General features: G+C 43.6%; 1 protein-coding gene across 38 annotated transcripts in view; it reads right to left on the bottom strand.

The window, feature by feature from the left end:
- The window catches only part of CaMKII (Calcium/calmodulin-dependent protein kinase II), a 164107-nt gene extending 141144 nt beyond the window's left edge, over window positions 1-22963 (bottom strand). For 17 of the 38 annotated variants that reach the window (XM_076533274.1, XM_076533280.1, XM_012286660.2 and 14 more), the window contains exon 1: window positions 22537-22952. In XM_076533274.1, the coding sequence (XP_076389389.1) occupies window positions 22537-22601 (65 nt within the window). In that variant the 5' untranslated portion in view covers window positions 22602-22952. Of the gene's footprint in view, window positions 1-22536 lie in introns of all 38 variants that reach the window. The other 21 variants (XR_013038685.1, XM_012286657.2, XM_076533276.1 and 18 more) reach the window with 7 other exon arrangements.
- Between the last annotated feature and the right edge of the window lie 676 nt (window positions 22964-23639).

Below are 23639 nucleotides of genomic sequence, written 5' to 3'. Positions count from 1 at the left end.
ACGCGAGGGAACACTACGCATGGTGATATAACGCGTGGGAATACTACGCATGGCGATATAACGCGTGGGAACACTACGCGTGGCGATATAACGCGAGGGAACACTACACGTGGCAATGTAACGCGATGGAACACTACGCGTGGCGATATAACGCGTGGAAATACAACGCGTGGCGATATAACACGTGGAATTACTACGCGTGGTAATATAACGCGTGGGAATACTACGCGTGGTAATATAACGCGTGGGAATACTACGCATGGCGATATAACGCGACGGAACACTACGCGTGGCGATATAACGCGAGGGAACACTACGCGTGGCGATATAACGCGAGGGAACACTACGCGTGGCGATATAACGCGTGGGAATACTACGCATGGCGATATAACGCGACGGAACACTACGCGTGGCGATATAACGCGTGGGAATACTACGTGTCGCAATGTAACGCGTGGGAATACTACGCGTGGCGATATAACGCGAAGGAATACTACGCGTGGTAATATAACGCATAGGAAGTCTACGCATGGCAATATAACGAGTGGTAATACAATGCGTAGCAATATGATGCTTGGCAATATAACGCAGGGCAGTATAACGTACGGCAATATTACGAATGGTAACGTAATGCATGGAAATGTACCACACGGTAATATAACGCGAGCACATTAACACAAAGTAAACTAGCAGTTATAAATTTTTCTTGTCCAACCCTCGCAAGATGGCATTCGATCGTCACTCGATTCAGCGAATCGATACTGCAATATTTCGCGATGTCTCGTGGAAACAGTCCTTCGAAATCGACCCTATGCGCAAACATTACGCGATAAGCATCACGAACAAAGCGTATTTCGTGTCAACCTACTTCGAAATGTACCTCGATAGAAACGGACGCTCCTTCGTCCTCCTGATCATCGATCTCTTGCCGAGAAATTCTCTTGGTTTTACAGCGAGTCGGATCAGACAGACCTTGAGAAAATGGCGTAGAAAGTGGACAGGTATTGACGTTCGATGGACGTGAAAAAATGGCAAGTTTCATGGTGAGATACACGGGAAAACGTTTGTCGCAAAGTCACGTAGTTATCGGCCAGGCATAAGATACTACGGCAGAAACGAAACGAGATATCGATATTGAGAAAGTTTGCCAAATACGAAGTGCACGAGATATTTCGTGTTACGTATTTATACTCGATGTGTCGTGTCGCAAGGTACGAAAGTAAGATTAAACAATCGAAGGAATTAAATTTTCCAATCGATTTCCCCTTGCTTGTTTGTTTAAATTTATTTTCAATTTCGATGTAAATCTGTGTCGAGTACGATTGTATCGCTGTTAAAATACCAGATTACGATACATAGTCTGAATCAACAATCGTATTACATCATTTTCCAGGGTGCGATAAAGTTACCCTTCCAGTCACGGTGAAGTACAATTGAAACAGCTGTTCCAAGCAAACTCGACTGTCGACGGAGTTTCATAATTAAAGTATAGCGGGACTCGCAACTTTCAACATGCTCGAAATCGCTATAAGATAATCATTCGTCTTGCAGGTCTGGCTGGGAATCGTGCGAAAAGCGTGAAACTTTGTCTTCATTCACGCTGTGTACTCGAACCGGCTTTATCGCTGAATCAATGACGTTTCGAATGATACTTATCGGAATTTTTTACGATACGTAACATGCTTTTTAAATTATCGACTGATCAATTTATATTTCGTGCGTCGCTTTGCGATCGATGTGGGAAGAAAGCCAACTCCTCTTTCATTTTTATCGGTAAATTTATGAATTTAGAAAATATCAGGAAAATGGGTAATTTGAAAATTTGAAATTTCGCGCCAACCTCGTAACTTGATACTTGAGTCTTTGTGCACCCACGAATAATGATCACGAGAAACAAAAGCTAGCATCCAGTAATATACAAGTACACCATACCAATAATAAGTAAGCCGAAGAACCACAAATTGTAAACGAAAAGAAAACAAGATCTCAGATCAGTAATAACAAAGATTAGATATCTTATCATATCACTCCAAACATATAAACAGTTCCTTATCGTAACTTCCTAGTTAACCAATTACAATAACGAGATCAATTTGCAAGAGTATCATTCGTCTAAAACATATTAGACCAATTCCGTATTCCACGACGAGAAGAACCAAATGTCCCAAGAATATATCCGGTGACAATGGCTTTTCAAGCTGACAGCCGTTGGATGAAATGTTGGCCCTAGCAACCCCTATGAAATTCACCCTTTTGTCTGTGGACCCCTTAATCACTAGGACAAAGAGACTGTTCAGATTCTGCTGCCAGCCGGAATGCATTTTTTCCCCGGTGGGTCACTTTTCTAGGAGAAAACTCGACCTGCCCTTTGAAACGTCTGATGCATGCGATGTGAATGCGAGGATAGATTGAACCGTGCAATAAATGTATTAAAATAGTACTAAAAATTTGATGATACTGAACATGGCAATATAGCGCGATGGAAAAACATGTGGTGATACCACATGCGGCAATGTAATATAACTTGTGGCGATGCAAGATATAGTAACTTAGTTCATGACAATATAACGCGTGGCAGTACAACGCGTGGTAACTCAACGCATGGTGGTATAACAAGTGGCAATATAGTAGGTGATATAACGCGTGGGAATACTACGCGTGGCGATATAACGCGAAGTAACTTAACGCGTGGCGATATAACGCGAAGTAACTTAACGCGTGGCAATATAACGCGAAGTAACTCAACGCGTGGCGATATAACGCATTGCAACTCCACACATGGTGATCTAACGCGTAGTAAATCAACGCATAGTGATATAACGCGTGGGAATACTACGCGTGGCGATATAACGCGTGGGAACACTACGCGTGGCGATATGACGCGTAGGAATACTACGCGTGGCGATATAACGCGTGGGAATACTACATGTGGTGATATAACGCGTGGAAATACTACGCGTGGCGATATAACGCGTGGGAATACTACGCGTGGTGATATAACGCGTGGGAATACAACGCGTGGCGATATAACGCGTGGGAATACTACGCGTGGCGATATAATGCGTGAGAATACTACGCGTGGCGATATAACGCGTGGGAATACTACGTGTGGCGATATAACGCGTGGGAATACTACGCGTGGTGATAGAACGCGTGGGAATACTACGCGTGGCGATATAACGCGTGGGAATACTACGCGTGGCGATATAACGAAAAGTAACTCAACGCGTGGCAATGCAACGCGTAGTAACTCAACTCATGGTGACATAACGCGTAACAATATAACGCGTGGCGATATAACACGAAATCACTCAACGCGTGGTGATATATCGCATATCTATACAACAAACACTAATTCATCCTATGACTCTATGTACACATCGCTAGATAAGAAAAAGTTCTGCGATATAACGCGTAGCCATCCGTGACATATCCGAATGCCAACGAGAGGTGATAAAAAGAGATTATTGTAATAAAATGCAAATGTCCTGTTAGAAGAAACGTGTACTAACTTTTCTAACGATAGTACGTAGTATCTTTGTTCGTGCAATTTCGTCGCAGAAGGATTAAGGAACGGGTAGAATTGCTGTCGACGCTTCCTACGAGCAAAATTCTCATTTCCGGGTAAACAAGGATCGAGTGAACCAAAGAAACGCGGGGACAAACAACGCTATTCTCGATGGAGAAACAGGGAAACGACGTTCATCAGAGCGGGGGTTCGAATAAAATTTTCACGTTACCTCCTGTACCCCGTTGGTTCCATGCACATTTCCCTCGAGCATCAAAGCCGACGTTTAATGAAACGTCACCAACAACGACCGTTCCCGTTCACCTCTTTCTCAGCGAACCGTTTGTTTGCTCCCGTTAACTGGTATCAACTGTTATGGTTATTAACTTGGGACATAATGATACGATCGTTACACGAACGTGGTGTTTCTAAATGAAAAGCAACGCTAGAAACGCCGATTTGTCTTTTAACTCTCAAACCGTGATCTGTCGTATCACTTGTGAACGTAACGCGATACATATATCGCGTATGTTATTATACATTCCACAGTTCGAACAGTACTGGGCACATAAATCGATCTCTGTTTGGTTAAGAACGAGTTCAGTCTTCCGGCTCTGATTTGTTTCCAAACAATTCAGGAAAAACCGTGGACACAGAGAAAGTCTATGGGGAAAATAAAAAAACTCTTGATCGAAAAAAAATCAGTCAGTTGACGCGTAGACAAATTTCAACGAAGTTTGACCCCTCGAACGTTATAAATCGTTGAACGATCAAAGCAGCGTAAGCATCGTGTTTACGCGACTGCAACGGCTGGACATTTCGAGCGATCGGTTCGTGATTTAATTGCTCCGTTCGATTCTTTGACCGGAAATTGTACAATTGCTCCCAATCGAGTAGGAATGATCCGCGTGCACAAACGATGTCGCTGGCCGCGGTGCAATCGCGGAATTATTGTAGCCGGAGAAACGCGTAGAATTCCACGAGGCGCGAGCAAAGCGTTAACGAAGCTGATGCCGGCGCACAATCGGACGAAAGGGAAGAGATACCTAGCCCCGCACAAAGGAACAAGACGAGAAACAGCTTCTTCCACTGAAATCGTAACACAATACCAGAAAACAACTTTGAATCGTGGAAACAGGAATCCCGGCGGAACGGTTCCCGTCGTTATAGCCTGGAAGACACGATCCAGACAGTCTCGTATCGATTAACGATTAGCCAACCCGGAGCGGTCGACCATTATTTCAATCGTGGTATTTCTGACTCGCGTTTGAGAGCCGACCACGAGGAAGAAAAACCTGGATACGTGAACGAAAGGCGTCGATAACGAGTCGAAACTCGAGTAATGGACCTTGCCTATCGCCTCTATATATTATACACAATGTTGCTATTATCTTTTATTTTTGGATCGTCTTCTCTCCTTGTTACTCCAAACCTCGAGATCTTACGAGCTCGAACAGTGGCTATTATCGACGTTATCACGGAAAAGTTTATTATTGTCGGAGATTTCTGATTCATATTTTATTAGCGGCAAGATATTCTCGAGAGGAGTCTTGAAATTTTAACGATCTAAGTGCGAGAAGAATAGATGGCAAAACTGTTAAAGCTGTATGGTAATATCTTGAATCGGAGCTGCTGATGTCGATAACGTTATTATGATTTAATGACTGAAATTGCAACATCAAGTTTTATCATCCGAGTTTATTTTCTTCCTTAAACTTATTATTAAAGTTGGTTATGCTTCTTCGAAATTAGGTCAGATGAATGAATTTTTAGTGGCAAGATTTGTACACAAAAATAAATAGATAAAATTCAATGTTGTCGATAGTCAAATATCAATAAGATATCGATAATTTATCGATACTCAATAACAGCAATATGTCGAATACAATGGCTACAAGTGACCGTCATCGGCAATTCAATACACTGATTTAACTGCACCACAATGACGCTTCGAATCCTCAATTGAACTAACAATTTTTGAAATCGATTATTGCGTGAGCGTATAATAATCGTAAACGTCGATCTACGAGGTTAATATCGCGACCACGCGGTTATGACTGTGACATTTCTCCGTGTACGATGTAGCGAAATTCTGGCGCCGTCAATTATTTATAGTCGGTCTAAACATACGCTTGTTGCTCGCGCGAGCACACGACGGTCATCGTTGAATTAGAAACTGTCCCTACACGCCTAACCGGCCCCGACAGAACACGGAACTATAAAACTCTAACCGTTGGATTATTTTCGTGCGATCTTCCCTTACCCTCGAGTCCTCGTTCTGCTCGATCTGTCGACGCTCGAATTAGTCAAACGCCGCGCGCCGTTGCGCTCGCGCGATCACGATTCCACGCTCTGGCGACTCGCGCGTGTAAACAAATCGCATCTCCCTCCTATCGTCATCGTTTTTACTCATTATTCATGAATACAAGTTTATTTAGGATTTTACGCGTTGTGGAAAGCGATACATTGTTTTCCACACTTTTCAATTTCTTTTCATTCTCATTTTCCGAATTTCTATCCAAGTTTCCTATCAAACTTAAATAATTTTCCTGAGTTCATATTTCCCGAATTTCTACAATTCCTAATTTCCTAAATCCTGTACTCTCAAATTTCCACACAGTTTCCTAATTTCCAAACTCCCAATTTTCCAAATTTCAAATTCAAGTTTCCCCTAATTCCCCGAATTTTTGAAATTCCCTAAATTTTCCTTTCTGAATAGTGGTTTTCACTGAAAATTCCTAACACCATGGGGAAAAATCGTGGAAAATCACAGAAAAAAACCGCCGGACCCCCCGCCGGGATTCGAACCCGTACCCCCCATTTCACCAATCCGTCGCTCTACCTACTGCGCCAACTTCTCCCTTGCAATTACGTTCACAATTTCTTTTATTCTCTCTACTAATCCATTCGTACTAACTATTAAACACTCTGTCAAGTACAGCCTGCATTAAATCCTGTCATATAAAGCGCATTACACCCTGCATTCTTAATTTTTCGAATTAATTCTCAAGCGTCACCCCGAATACTAAATTCCTGGATTGCGCTAGTAGAACCTGGATATTCGCAGATTCCCTGTAATCCTTCCGTGTCTTGAACAAGCTAACTGGCTCTCAGTTTCGGTTTAATTTCGAGCTTAAACTCTCGCAGGGTATCAGCTGTAAGTACGATAGGTCCATGGCAAACAGTTAACCTGGATAACCTGGATGGTAATCGATAACGTGGTTGTTTGACATCGATGCTACAGGTAACAAGAAACCCCGGAACCTTTTAGGCCGTTTGATCGTTTCTGTATCCAATTTCTCGTTGACTTATAAATGTTATTTAAGATTTGAGCAGCGTCCTGATGAAGTCTTAGACGATGTGCCTTTTCAGAGGAATTATACTCCCATGGGAAGTAATCATACTCTCATCGATCGACCTACATGTATATTCCCACAGTGAAGACATAATAAGGAAAGCTTCGCTCTTCGAATTTCAATCTAACAAAATCCTCGGCATCCTCCAACTATCGTAACATCAATTTGCATCTTTAATTAGAAACGCTAAAGTGACGATGTCTTTTGAAAAAGATAAACTTGCCGATAGTTTTATCCGTTCGAAGTTATTAGATACGAAAATGCAAAAGCGCTGTTTTACTGTGTGGCGGTAAAACAATCGGGCAATTGCATTATTCAGTAGTTATGAATTTTCGAGTTTCCATCACTTTGTTCGCGGGATATAAACATTGCAATTTACTTCTTCAGGGCTGACCTAAATCTGCTGTATTATTTGTTTGGACGATGCCAGACCTATCGTTACATCCTCGACTCACTTTCGGAACGTATCAACGGTTAATAACAGAGCATCTAGTAAATCCACTGAAAAACATAATCGTAACATAATTTCTGATCTCGAGTATCGCTTAATTAATTATTTACTTGAAAATTGATCCTCTCATCTTGCCAAATAAATTCATTTGCACTCACACGTTTGTTATAACTTCAATCTACTTAAATAATGAAGCGGGGTTTATAAAGTCATCTACAGATCATTTAATCGACATCGGGTTTACGACTCGTGAAATGATAGTTTAATTTACGACAATGCGATGAATGAAATTAATTGCGTGATATCTCGAATCATTGAGAATTCCCACGCGTTACGATTCGAATTAGCCCTGACGGCCCTAATATAGACGCGCGTGTTGGAAACGGGGCTGTTCCAGCGGCGTCGCGAACGGCCCGATCGAAAGATTAAAAGAAGCGGCGGCTTCGATATAAACGCGTCCGCCGCTCAAAATAAGCCTGCCTTCGATCCGAACGCCCAAAAATAATATCCGCGAAGCCGATAGGAGACGTGGAAAGACACGGATCCGAGAAACGCGTCATTTCGTTCGATTTTATCGATTCTCGTTAAATACGAAATATTAATTACTTCCGTTTCGCTTTGTGTCTTAAACGCGAATCGGAAATGCTTTCGAAGAACATCGACACGATATTTTTGTATCGAAAAGTATTTCGTTTGGTCAGAGTCAAGGACGCGGTCAATACGAAGTTCTTTTAGAACAAAAATATACGGAGGAAATTTATTATGTTTTAGAACGGAATCGCATTTTTGGCGAGTTTAGGCAATTTCAATTTATACATTGTTGTTCGTAAGCGTGCTGGTGTATCTCGTTCGTAGAATTCCGCTCGGGACGATAATCGATGACGACGATGTAAGTACACTTGGTAAGATACGATAGCCTCGGAAATTCAGAACGTCTTTTCTCGCGGTAAATCCCGAGGCCTTAAAAGTTCACCGTTTCACGCCGCTTTTCACCTCGCGAGAAGACGGCGTTCTCAGAGTCTTCTAATCCCGATGAACGGGGGTCTCAGCTGCGATCGAGTCGAGTCTTGAAGTTTAATCGATAACTTCCCAATTTCCCTCCGGCAGAAATTAAAATTGTACGCGCATTCTACGGGGATGTACACGTACATCCCACGGGAGTGCGAATAATTGAAACGAACAAGTCGATCGTAATTTAAACAGTCCGAAGAGATTAATCGCCGATATATGGGACGTGTCTTTCGAAACCCGAGTGCTCGTCCCTCATTGCCATTTTATGACTGCTTGTTGCATTGTCATATATCATATGGAAATGCCCTCTATTGCGATAGGTAACATTACCGTGTGCTTTATCGCCTCGTGTTATATCACTTTCAATTACTAAGAAGTTAGATTACTACGCATTACATTATTATGCGCTATATTAAAATGTATACTGCTATACACTGAATTCCATCACGTTATATCACCGCGAGTTGTATTCCCACGCGTTATATCACCACGCGGAGTATTCCCACGCGTTATATCACCACGCGTAGTAATCCCACGCATTATATCGCCACGCGCCAAGTTACCACGCGTTATATCGCCACGCACAGAATTTCCACGCGTGGTATCGCTACGCACCGAATTTCCACGCGTTATATTGCCACGCGCCAAATTCCCACGCGTTATATTGCCGCGCACCGAATTTCTACGCGTTATATCGCCACGCACAGAATTTCCACGCGTGGTATCGCTACGCACCGAATTTCCACGCGTTATATTGCCACGCGCCAAATTCCCACGCGTTATATCGCCACGCACTGAATTTCCACGCGTGGTACCGCTACGCACCGAATTTCCACGCGTTATATTGCCACGCGCCAAATTCCCACGCGTTATATTGCCGCGCACCGAATTTCTACGCGTTATATCGCCACGCACAGAATTTCCACGCGTGGTATCGCTGCGCACCGAATTTCCACGCGTTATATTGCCACGCGCCAAATTCCCACGCGTTATATCGCCACGCACTGAATTTCCACGCGTGGTACCGCTACGCACCGAATTTCCACGCGTTATATTGCCACGCGCCAAATTCCCACGCGTTATATTGCCGCGCACCGAATTTCTACGCGTTATATCGCCACGCACAGAATTTCCACGCGTGGTATCGCTGCGCACCGAATTTCCACGCGTTATATTGCCACGCGCCAAATTCCCACGCGTTATATTGCCGCGCACCGAATTTCTACGCGTTATATCGCCACGCACTGAATTCCCACGCGTTATATCGCCACGCACTGAATTCCCACGCGTTATATTGCCACGCGCCGAGTTCCCACGCGTTATATCGCCACGCACTGAATTTCCACGCGTGGTACCGCTACGCACCGAATTTCCACGCGTTATATTGCCACGCGCCAAATTCCCACGCGTTATATTGCCACGCGCCGAGTTCCCACGCGTTATATCGCCACGCACTGAATTTCCACGCTTGGTACCGCTACGCACTGAATTCCCACGCGTTATATTGCCACGCGCCGAGTTCCCACGCGTTATATTGCCGCGCACCGAATTTCTACGCGTTATATCGCTACGCACTATATTGCCACGCGTAATATCACTACGCGTTGATTTACTACGCGTTAGATTACCGTGTGTGGAGTTGCAATGCGTTATATCACCATGCGTTAAATTACTTCGTGTTATCTTCACACGCAAAAATACCACACATCATATTTCTACCTGCGAAAGTACCACGCGTTATATCGCCAAATTTCCACGTATATTGCGACTCATACTATCACCACGTGTAAAATCACGCTATGAAAGACGTCACGTTGCTACCACGAATCGAGCTGTCACGTGTCACATCACGCGTGTTAATTGCCTATTATTTGGCAACGCATTGTATCGCAACATATTAAGTGACCAAAAATTAGCAACACGCGATATGTCTCCGAAAATTTTCTGTTGGCAACGTCCACGTGCAAGTAAGAATTATGTACGTTCCACTCAAGCATTATTGGCTACTATAACATTCACCCAATGCAAAATACGCCATTTATATCTGCCAATTCCGCAATTCTTTCCACCGCTGTATAGCAAGACTCTATTGTACGCGTCTCAGAAACGACAGCTAATAGCGTTTTACCGACGCGTCTAAATTGGTCTGTTAGATAAACCCTGTTTATTGGCCATCTTTTATTTATAGTATAATAGCTTCCTGGTCGAGAGACAAAGTTCCGCGCGATGTCTCATTAGGACGAGGGAAACGGCCGTTGCGAGGTCAGCAGACGATGAAATTCCTGAACCGCGTGTTGCATAGTTCTGCACGCCTATTTTCGTCCTGTACAGCTTACTATTATTAGCCGGTGCCGCGAGAAGGGCGAAAGATAGCGGTAAAGAGAGATCGTTAGTAAATAGATGGATAGGTTTGATACGGCACTGTCCAAGCGCCGTGGAGAACGCACGTGCGTGAACCGAATTTGTCCATCGATCGCGGAAACGTGCTTGCGAATATACAACACGACAAGATTTAACACCTCCAAGATTTCGCGCTCGTGTCCAGATCGAATATCATCAGCCTCTGTGTATTTCGAGTTCCACGCTGAAGACAGACACCGCCACGTTCAATCCCCTAAAAATAGTATGGGACGTGGAACGTTCGAGGACTCACGGGGCATTATTTTGACGGGAAACATCAAGAAAATGAAATCACTGATCAATTAGGATTTCCAGATAACTTAGGTAACTTTTATTTAACCCTTTCCCTATAATTTATTTGTCAGATGCGTCACTCAGAACCTATTCATATCCACAATATTATAGTAAATAAGGAAATTTGAAATGTTATGTCCATTTTATATTCAGTGATCCTCGCAAGTTCAAAGTGGACTCAGACTTCAAATTGAGATATATAAAAAATTCGTGTAAATTCATCACATTCGAATGTATCACATGAGTGCGTCACATGAGTGCGTCACATGAGTGTGTCACGTGTCAGAAGCAAATAAGGAAATTTGTAATTTTATGTCTATTTTATATTCAGTGATCCTTGCAAGTTCAAAGTGGACTCAGACTTCAAATTGAGACATATTAAAAATTCGTGTACATTCATCACATTCGAATGTGTCACATAAGTGCGTCACATGAGTGCGTCACGTGTCAGAAGCAAATAAGGAAATTTGTAATTTTATGTCTATTTTATATTCAGTGATCCTTGCAAGTTCAAAGTGGACTCAGACTTCAAATTGAGACATATTAAAAATTCCTGTACATTCATCACATTCGAATGTGTCACATGAGTGCGTCACATGAGTGCGTCACGTGTCAGAAGCAAATAAGGAAATTTGTAATTTTATGTCTATTTTATATTCAGTGATCCTTGCAAGTTCAAAGTGGACTCAGACTTCAAATTGAAACATATTAAAAATTCATGTAAATTCATCACATTTTAATGTGTCACATAAGTGCGTCACATGAGTGCGTCACGTGTCAGAATCGTGTACAGCAAAGTTCTAAGATCGTCGATTCGCAAGCTTAATATTCAATCGATCACACGATCCAGTAAGGGAACTTCGTAATATCTGTAAATTTATTCTAAAAATAAATTGTATCCGAGATTCCCAAATTCCAAAATCCCCGAGATCCCTCAATCTCCAGGTTTCCAAATCACCAATCTCCATATTCTTCTTAAATCGATTATGCTAATTTGATTTTGATAAAGCCCCACGATTCAAGGACCCCAACGAATTCACGAGTTAAATTCAGACATTTCGTATTCGGTCCGCGCGTTTCACATAGCGAGGATGGATTTGAATTTTGACGCCGACTGCGTCGCTCGTAAAACCGCCTCGCATTTTCAGCTTACAAAGCGAGCCGACTGTGCGAAATGCTGTATGAAAAGAAAAAGAACCGCCTTCGTAAATAATAATACAAACTATTTTTGAACTAGGATTCTTTCGTAGATTAAATGGGTGTCATAGATTGGTCAATTTAGATCGATTGAATATGGAGAGTTAGATAAATATTCATGAGTGTGCTTCATCCATCAATTGATGATAAATAATTGAAATTAAGTGGCAATGTATCTTATAAATTTTTGAGAATAGCAAGTACTTCTTCATCACGAAGAATAACGTTAAATGTAAGATAATAAAATTGTAGAACAATGATATAGATAACAGCATAGTACAGTCAAATAGTAAATTTGTACGAACACAGCAAATAGTGTAACAGTCCGACAAAAATAATTCACAGTACAGTAAAATATTCGCATATTTTATAACGGTACAGCAGTAGAATATTCAAACATTTGTGCACGGTAAAAAAATGTGTGAAACTCGAAGCGCTAGAGGCAAGAAAGCTTCACGCAAGAATTGCACTGAATCGCGACAATTGGCTGGAAAGAAAAGAGGGAAATAAGGAACAGCAAAGGAACGATAACAACCGACTAAATTATCATAATTAAAGGAGAGAAAGAATGCAGTAGGGTTCTCCTCTGCAGGGGCCACGTATATAGTGTGCAGAACGCGAATCGATGCTTTCTTATCTTACGCAACCACGTTTAATAATACGTATCCAGCGTAAAAGCACGCGACAATTCCACGGTACGGGTCGCATGTATAAGTAAGCGTATCCACGGACACGAAGAGCGACCGGGTTATCGATCGTAGGCCGCCTCCTCCTCGGGAATGTCTCCAGGGAGGACCCTGACGTCGCCGCAGGACACGTGAGTTACCCTCTTACAACGCCGAGCGGATCCGAATCCCGACGAAACCCACCGAACCCCTCTATGCTAACGGTACCATTTAACCTAGCGCTAACTGAAATTTCTCTAACGAGCAAACCGACGAAACTGTCACACCTGTCCGGGGATTTCGAGGATCAGAAAATGTTTTCCACGTGAAACGGTGCCGATCTCGCGGAACTGTGTGCCACACGAGAGATAGAGTAACATTAATGCGAATTCGAGAAATAGGTTGCTATAGATGGACGACGAGATTACGGTACGTTAACTTACCATTAGAAGGAAAGCTATCAATTTTTACGTAACAGGAAGGTTCGTTAGCAGGGATTGTTTCTTCTCGATAAGAATAAATGGGGGTCTTCCTTTACGAACTTTCGAGAGAAAATCCCTAAATACGAAAGTTCTTAAGACCCGAAAGTCCAGTTACGAAATTCGATTGGCTTTATTTATGAAGATATTCGCAACGCTGTGTACTAACTTGAAAATCCACCCCGACAATTGTTCCGATAAAACAAGGAACAGAGTTCGAGGAGACAATGAATCAAAGGTAGGTACATAATGACCATTGAATGGGGAAACCAGATGTAATCCACGACATCAATCCGATCAACTAAAATTGCTCTGGGAAGTATGCAGTACGGTGAATAATAATTAGGAGGTATTAACAAGCACGTTAATTATTAACGCGAACGAGGTGGTCCACGGTCAACGACCTACCCGCAAAATCTCATTAAACGGACGAACGATCGAATCCGAACCCCTAACCTTATTCGATACGTCTGAACGAACGATCGAATCGAACCCTGTTCACGGATATTGCGAACGAATTCGACGAGATCAATTTTCTCGATGTACCACCCGGAACATCCTAATATTCGACCACTCGAAAGGCAACCGAGAGACGATCGATTCCGTATCTAATGCTTATCGTGGCCAGATAAGATTCTTTTACGAAACATCGCTTCACTTTATTTAGCATGGCGCTTTTGTTATTGGAAATACGTTCTGCGGAAACGGAAGAAAATCGCACACGAGATTATTGATGGGGATGTTTTATCGTATTTCGATTTGATTTATTAACGAATTGTATTTTGATATACAGTTAAATTCCAACGCGTTATATTGCCACGCTCCGAGTTCCCACGCGTTATATTGCAGCGCACCGAATTTCTACGCGTTATATTGCTACGCACCGAATTACCACGCATGGTACTAACACGTATCGGACTCTCACGCGTTATATTGCCACGCGCCGAGTTCCCGCGCGTTATATTGCCACGCATCGAATTTCTACGCGTTATATTGCCACGCACTGAATTTCCACGCGTGGTACCGCTACGCACCGAATTCCAACGCGTTATATTGCCACGCGCCGAGTTCCCACGCGTTATATTGCCGCGCACCGAATTTATACGCGTTATATCGCCACGCACTGAATTTCCACACGTGGTACCGCTACGCACCGAATTCCCACGCATTATATTGCCACGCGCCGCGTTCCCACGCGTTATATTGCCGCGCATCGAATTTCTACGCGTTATATCGCCACGCACTGAATTTCCGCGCGTGGTACCGCTACGCACCGAATTCCCACGCGTTATATTGCCACGTGCCGAGTTCCCACGCGTTATATTGCAGCGCACCGAATTTCTACGCGTTATATCGCCACGCACTGAATTTCCACGCGTGGTACCGCTACGCATCGAATTCCCACGCATTATATTGCCACGCGCGGAGTTCCCACGCGTTATATTGCCGTGCACCGAATTTCTACGCGTTATATCGCCACGCACTGAATTTCTACGCGTGGTACCGCTACGCATTGAATTCCCACGTGTTATATTGCCACGCGCCGAGTTCCCACGCGTTATATTGCCGCGCACCGAATTTCTACGCGTTATATCGCCACGCACTGAATTTTTGCGCGTGGTACCTTCACGAACCGAATTCCCACGCGTTATTTCGCCGCGCTGAGTTCCCTCGCGTTATATTGCCACGATGTGAATTCTTATGCATTACATTGCCACGCATGGTATCACCACAAGTTAAATTCCCACGCGTCGAATTCCTGCGCTATATCGCCACTTACCCAATTCCCTCGCGTTATATCGCCATGCACCGAATAACCACGAGGCATTTTTAAACATTAGTACGTTCATTACTTGTATAAAACCAGTCCACGTGGCAAATTGTCGCGACGAGGCTCATTTCAATCGGCCCCGTTCCGTTCAAGATTATTCCAGTCTTCCTCATCCCGATGATGATGCGCAAGCATAGCTGAAAATTACGAGGCGTTTCACGGTTTTTACGATCCTGGAAGACGACATTTTTACCAGCGGTTACGGGAGCCAAGGCTTTTTCCGCTTTACGAGGCAATTTCGTCGCGAGCACGCTCGCGACAGAGGGCCGCAGGGGCGGTCGTATGGTAACACCGCGGCGGGAACAAAGAAAAAAAAAAGGAAAATTCATAACTCAACGACTACGAGCGAGATCGTCTGGTAGAGGGATTACGGGCAGAATCGGATTGCACCGAGCTCGTAGAAGATGCTTTGAAAACTGGGGAATTACGCAGAGACGGAGTAAATTCTTTTCGCACGCTCGTACGATCGAGGCGCCGCGTGAAATTTCTTCCAGCTCCATATTCGTGATTTCATGGTGCAATTAACGACGGACCACCTTCGATGCTGCTCGCTTCGCGCCTTGGTATTTCCACTTGCGTAACCAATCGAAAGTTTTTACGTTCGTTGACACCGGGTTTCGTTACATAAAAAACTCGCTGACATTATACTTATCGCTTCGGTCGGGCGTTTATAATTTATCGGGAATATTGTTTTAAGTGGTATTCCTCTTTTGACACGATTTAACGCTCCATTATGTAACGAGTTACGATATATTGAGGACAGTCTCATTCTACTACGATATATCAACTTTACGGATGGTTTAAAAGATTTTCAATTTGATCATTTTTTAATTTGTTACACTTTAGCAATTTTTTAATCAAACTTGTAGATCCTCAACTTTTAAATCTTTTTTTTGGAAACTTGTAAAATGTATTATACATAAATCTTCAAATTTATAAAACAGAAATATAGATATGTATTGAAAATTAATAGAAAAATTGTCTGTCCATGAGTGCACTTGGTTCGCACGTTCCTGCACAGTTGCCCGAGTGTTTAACTAACAATAAGCTGCAAAGGCTAAGAATGTTAGCGAGAAATCGGCGGCTCGCCGCGATCGCGAGGAATTCGAAAGCACGAACCGGAAATCGAAAAACTGCAAAGCGGAGGATTTCGTGGAACGCGCAACCTCGTACCGGGAATTGGCATTTCCCTCGAGCTTTTCGATAGAGCCAATATTTACCCTCGGTCTTAATGTCAGCGTAGCCCGTTGCCAAAACTAACATACGAATCGGTTTGGCCGTAAACACCAATACCGAGCCGACTCTCGACGATCGAATCGAATCGAATGAATACGAATATAGATATCCTGGGATCACTTTGCCGATAATCGAGTGTCATGAAACGCGAATAGACGTCTGCGAGTACGATTCCGAGATCACAGAGTACAACTTTGAATTCCGTTCGTGTTTCATTTACGCCTTCAGATATTTCTGCGGATCGTATTCTACTTACCGTGTTTGGACCTATGGGTGGCTCAAATTTCTGGTTCATTTGATCGGAGTTATACTTGGGGGATAATTCGGGTGGAGTTCTGGTAATTATTCGGGAATATTTCGGTCACTAGATTCTTGGTACTACTAAGTTTTTAAATTTCTAAATTGATGGATGTTGAAATCCCCAAAATTCTGCGATCCTGGTACCAAAATTGTTGAACTCTCAAATTTTCCCATTTGGAAATCCCTATTACCAGAATTGTTGAGCTCTGAAATTTTCCAATTTGGAAACCCCCATTACCAAAATTGTTGAACTCTTAAATTTTTCCATTTGGAAACCCCTAAATTCCTACGCCCCTATTACCAAAATTGTTGAACTCTCAAATTTTCCCATTTGGAAACCCCTATTACCATAATTGTTGAACTCTCAAATTCTCCCATTTGGAAACCCCTATTACCATAATTGTTGAACTCTCAAATTTTCCCATTTGGAAACCCCTATCACCAAAATTGTTGAACTCTCAAATTTTCCCTTTTGGAAACCCCCAAATTCCTACGCCCCTATTACCAAAATTGTTGAACTCTCAAATTTTCCACTTTGAAAACCCCCCAAATCCTCAGATCACCAATTACCTACAGTCCCTAATTCTAAAATGTTGATACTCTCAAATTCCACATCCTCGAATTCCCAATCCTAGTAGTGAAACTCTGAAACCTCCCCAAATATCGAATGCTCAAATCCCAACTCCCGAATCGAAGCGTATCTGTTCCCGAAAACGTTCGTTCCCCTCGTTTGTCTTCGCAATTCATCGAACGAAGACATCATAACGAGAAACGAGTTCGGGGTGATTGATGAATCCTCGAAGAGCGATTCGAGCTAAAAGCATACCGGAGCACAAAGATCCGCGGGGCAGCAATTTTGAAGTGTAATCGTAATTCAGGATACCTGCTTCCGAATATCGAGGTCGAAATACAGACGGATACGTCTGTCTATCTGTTTGTGGATGGTCGAGGAAGGGATAACCGTAATCCGAGGCCACGAATTGACGACGTGTATGATCGATGTAAACGCTGACATGTAAACAGACATGGCCAGTTGAAGCGATCGATCCCTTATTCCATCAGCGTGTCAAAATCCCTTCGCGTTATTATTTAATTCAAAGTAATAACCGCCTATGCCAGAATCCCTTTGTACACAAATCATTACATTATCGTATGGCTATGCGAACACTATCAACATTATTGCCACGGTATTTGGTGCAAGCTTACAAATTATTTAACCTTTGCAAAATCAATGTTTTCTGCTGTTAAAGAAACTCTTGAAATTGGCAATATAATAAAAGCTTTTTCTAAAGAAAACTTGGTGCTTGAAACTGGGCAAGTTATGATACTATGTATTAACATGTTTCAATAAAATATTTAGTCGTACAGCATATGGCAATATAACACGTGACAGTAGCACATGTGTTGTGAAACAACGTGTGGCGATATAGCACGCAATAAGTCAATGCATCAAGTTGTAATGCTTAGCCGTACTACGAGTGGTGATACAAAGCGTAGTAAGTAGATGCGTGGAATTGCAACGCGTGGCGATATAATGCGAAGTAAGCCAACGCGTAGCGATATAACGCGAAGTAAGTCAACGCGTGAAATTTTAATATTTGGTGATATAACACGTGGCGATACAACGCGTAGTAAATCGATGCGTGGAATTGCAACGCGTGGCGATATAACGCGAAATAAGTCGATGCGTGGAATTTCAACGCGTGGTGATATAATGCGTGGCGATATAAGGCGAAATAAGTCGATGCGTGGAATTGCAACGCGTGGTGATATAATGCGTGGCGATATAACGCGAAATAAGTCGATGCGTGGAATTTCAACGCATGGTGATATAACGCGTGGAATTTCAACGCGTGGAATTTCAACACGTGGTGATATAACGCGTGGAATTTCAACGCGTGGTGATATAACGCGTGGCGATATAACGCGAAATAAGTCAACGCATGGAATTTCAACGCGTGGTGATATAACGCGTGGAATTTCAACGCGTGGAATTTCAACGCGTGGTGATATAACGCGTGGCGATATAACGCGAAATAAGTCAACGCATGGAATTTCAACGCGCGGTGATATAACGCGTGTAATTTCAACGCGTGGTGACATAACGCGTGGCGATGTAACGCGTGGTGACATAACGCGTGGCGATGTAACGCGTGGTGACATAACGCGTGGCGATGTAACGCGTGGTGACATAACGCGTGGCGATGTAACGCGAAATAAGTCAACGCATGGTGATATAACGCGTGGAATTTCAACGCGTGGTGATATAACGCGTGTAAGTCGAAGCATGGAACAGCAACGCGTGGCGATATAACGCGAGGCAATATAACACGTAGAAGCTCAACGAAACAAAAAGCAACGAACGAATTTCTAGATGCAACATCAGCGACATCGAAACTTGGTTAATTTCGCGACAAAATTAATCGTCCAAGAGTTAATTGAACCGTGGCCGAATTCGTAGCAGAGTTTGAATCGGGTAACGTTGCAGCCCGGAAGTGTGTAACTGCGTTCGCAATCGATCGCGAGTTAACTGAATGTTTAACGAGTTCTCGTTGGAGCGGTGGCTGTTTTGTAACCGGCATTGTATTCTCGATTCGCAGACGAAAAAAAAGGAAAAGAGACGGACGGATAACTTTCGTCCGGATTCAAGATGAAATCGGACGTGCGGATAATTAAATCGCAAACAAAACGATGGAACACCCTGGAAAACGAGGAAATAATAACGGAACAGGAAGAGTACAGCCCTTGTACGATCGACGGTTTTATTATCTTCGATTATTTCGAGAACAAAAACGAAATCGTATCGTGTCATCGACTCGTTTATAACCCCCGTCTGTTCCTCTTTTTCTTCGATTCCCCTCGTCTTTTTTTATAAATTCTTAACACGCGACACTCGATCAAACGTGAAACCTCACATATTTCTAACCGTGACGTGACGCACAGAAACACTTCTACACCCTCCGCAATAAATCACATGGTATACGGACCAATAAATTGCACGAGTCTCGGTTCTTAAACGTTGCAAAAAATAATCCAACGCTCTCTTACAACGCATTGAAAATTTCCGTTCTGTTCGAATCAGATCAGACACAGTTAACTATAACGCTGTGGCAATATAGCATGTAGCAGTCGACGTTGAGCTTTCTACTTGCTAACTGACATTCCAGTATTCTTATAATCCTTTAATGAACAAAATTTACCTATAAAATTCTAGCTAGATTATTCACAATATGGATCAAGAAACGGGAAAGATGATCTCCTCACGATTCGACGCGAAATGATTAAGAACGATAAGGGACGGTTATTTGCTCGCGCGACATGCACAACTAGTATGACACGAACGTTGAATTATTCAACACGAAGTGAGGCGAGGAAAATGTTTTGATTATGCCGAGAAGGCGCGTGCATAGATTCTTGTCGGTGAAATTAGTTGGATATCCAAATAATTAACGGAAATAACTTCAGAGAAACTGTGATGTACAAATTCGTTGACGAAAATATTCTCAAGTTTGCACCAAAAGAAATTGATCAAAATAATTAATTCGAATCGATATTTTTATCTTGCTCCAAATAAAACGTACGTTCATTAAAGTAATGAGTATCGCAATAAATAATCGAATAGCCGTTTCAATATTCGAATATTATTCCGTTACTCACGGTCGACGAATCGTCCTCGTGCACGCGAAAACAAACGGTAACCGCTCAGCCGTGTTTACACGCGTTGACAATATTCTAAATCAGCCGGGCCTAATTGCGAATCCCGTGGCGATGCCATTTAAATTAGATTCGCTCTTGGTTTTAGTAGTTCAACGGGAACGAAACATGGCCGTGCAGTGAGAAATGGTGACTCGAAAATGGTCCAAGTTAGTCGCGGAATACGTTGCAATTAGTATCGATGAATCGACCGTTATCGTTGCGAAATTTATACTCGTTTTCTTGCTACTCGAACGTATCTATTGAGCTGACTCTTGTAAGATTAGATGTATTATTTTTTAAATGTTCAATGTATCTCTGTGCTTTATTATTTAATATTAGTTTGCAGCAATATTATTTTTCAAGCAGCAAGGATACGGTATTAAAATGTGCACGTAATTATCCTCTATATATAATAGATTTAACACATATAGGCATATAAAGGTTCGTGTCGATTGCGATCTTAATAACATGCATACGACGTAAATTCTATGATGATAATAATTTACTTTATAAATATTGAATATATTATTATACTAATTAGCATAGTTCATGAAAAATAAGTGGTCACCCAACGGGGATTTGAACCCGCCCCCTCCAGGTGGTAAGCCGGCACCCTATTCATTACGCCAACACCGATAGTCGTTACTTATGCGACTCTTTTAACGTGACATTCCAAATTCCTCTATTATCTATATTTTACTATAGAACCCGGATAATCGACGGTATGGTAATCGGTGAAGATCGATTAAAAAATAAAAAAAGCGCCAATAACGAAGCACCCGATCATAGCGACCAGGTGACACCGTGTAACGCGTGCTCTACGCGTGCTCTACGCTCCGTGTTTATCGACCGTGGCACAAACTCTCCCAAAAAGACGCGGGGTGTGGTCAGAAATTTTCCTTCTTCCCGTGTGCACGGGTCGGGGCCAAAGAGATTCCTCGGCTACGAGTCGAGGTCAGCCGAGGTCACGGGTGACACGAGACACCCGTACCCTCAAGACACCTATAGAACCATCGTGACTCCTAACCTAGAAGGGTAGACCGCGTGACATTTCCAGTCGTTTTCCGGTCGTCAGCCTACGTTCGAACACACGACGAGCGATAAAACCGTGAACGATTTTGGGGTAGTTCGCAGAAGCGGAATCACGATAATGATAAGAATCGATCGTAACGTTTATCGTATCGAGAAGAGACGGGACGAGAGGAAAGAAAACAATGCGCGAGATCTGGTGACTTTTAGGGACAACGTCGCGCAAGGCTGCAACCACCTGCCGTCGGTGAAACGGGAACGAGAGAACGATAAAAAGGAAGGCGAGCACGCGATCGCCGGCGAAAGAGATAAAGAAGACGGGCAGGAAGGAGAGAAAACACACGGGAGCGCGAGAAAGAGGTCGTAGGAGGGGGATGAAGGTAAAAAGCGGCGCGACGACATCGTATTGATTCGGTGACAGATCCGTGTACGATGCGGATGCTTCGTTTTCGAGACGGTGAGAGACCACCACGACGACACGGCCACAAGGCACGATAGCAAGCGCCCTGACGCTTTATATATAGAGGCTGAGCCACGAGCAGACAGGCCGTGCCGCTTAAATATAGACGAAATGCAACGGGGTGTCTCCGTCGAGTGAACGAGGAACACGGACGGCGCACGAACGGGACGAGAAAAGAGAACGATAAACGAGAAGTGGGGACACAGCGGAGAAGAGGCTCCGCATACGTAGAGAATAATCATGGCCGACGCGACACGGCGCGGCGTCGTCTGCTAGGAATCACGCTAAACAGATCGTCACTCGCGTGTCCATCTATGACACGACCGGTCAAGACACACCAGTTAATCGTCGACACTGGATGCACCTCGACGTACGAAACGCGAGTTCGCATGTAACGCATGTCGACGATGCACACAATGGAGATGATACGAACGAACGAACGAATGAGAGACAGAGAGGGAGGACGTACGTGTATACGCGGAGGTAGAGAGAAACGAAAGAAACGTCACGACACGCGGAAACGTTAACCCGATCTCTTTCTCTCTCTCTCTTTCTGTCTTCGCGTTCGCTGATCGTTCGTTTTTCTTTCGACGAACAAACAGTCGAAAAGGTTTTTTACTTACTTGCCCAGTTCCTCCTTGAGGTCGTAGTTGTCACTGAACCACGTGCAAGCGGTCGTAGTAGCCATGCCGAGGTATCGCGATTATTTACCGCACTAACCGAGGAACGTAAGCGCGAGAGCCACTGCCGGCCGCCACTACCGCACACGCTAGGGGAAACTTCGCAGGTCAAATTCGATCAATAGAGGGGAACCGCCGCGGCGCTGGTAGAACACCGGGTAACCGTCGGGAGGGAGGGTCGTCGGGCCGGGCAGAGGGGAGGTGGTTCTGTCCGCGGGAGCCGTGCGTTACCGTGGCACCGACGGTGGGGCAAATCGCGGTCGTGCCAGCAAATATTTGCGGGCAACGGCAATCGGATCCTTTCACGACGCGTCCGCACTGCTCGCCGGCAGACCGTCGACTGACTCGCGTAGTGGTGGTGGCTCGCGACTGCGCACCGATCCCGTTTCGCTACGCCGCTACCGCCGCCAATGGCGACCGCGACGCGATCTTACACAGAGTGGTACGTTACTGTTAACCCCCTTAATGCTTCTACGCTTTTCAAATTTACCCTCTATAGATGCACAAGTTCTTTACATAAATTCATATTCCGTACATATTGCAACATCTTCTTCGCGTTTGTACTTGGGCACGAAGTTTTCAAACATAAACGAAATATGGAACATACAGATACCACTCTGCTGGGGCCGCTTTTACCACTAAAAGTGAAATAGTCACGTGACTAGGGCCCGCTATGACGATTCAGGGGAAGACACCCCACTGCCATTAGGTTTGGTTTAAATTTTTGAATTGACAAACTTTATAGTTCAAAAATGGGGAAATTGGAAATATCGGGGTTGATTTTGAGTTTTTGGAAACTCGAGGATTTAGAAAATTATAAGGTTTAGAATTTGAGAGTTATTAAAGTTGAAAATGACAAATCCACATTTAGTCCTCCAAAATCGAAGGCGAATGATAAAAGGTCCCTCCCCCCGTTCTTAATCAAGGGAAGCCTACGTTGCACCCGGCTGTACGAACGCGTTTTAATTTCTCGGAGATCTATGCTCCGTGTACCGTTCTAATTGGACGTGCGCCAAAAAGCCGATCGAAGTGATACCAAAGCTTCG

This window comes from Megachile rotundata, chromosome 7 (genome assembly GCF_050947335.1).
Source record: "Megachile rotundata isolate GNS110a chromosome 7, iyMegRotu1, whole genome shotgun sequence".
Classification (NCBI taxonomy): Eukaryota; Metazoa; Arthropoda; class Insecta; order Hymenoptera; family Megachilidae; genus Megachile; species Megachile rotundata.
This window is presented reverse-complemented; position numbering and strand designations above follow the sequence as displayed.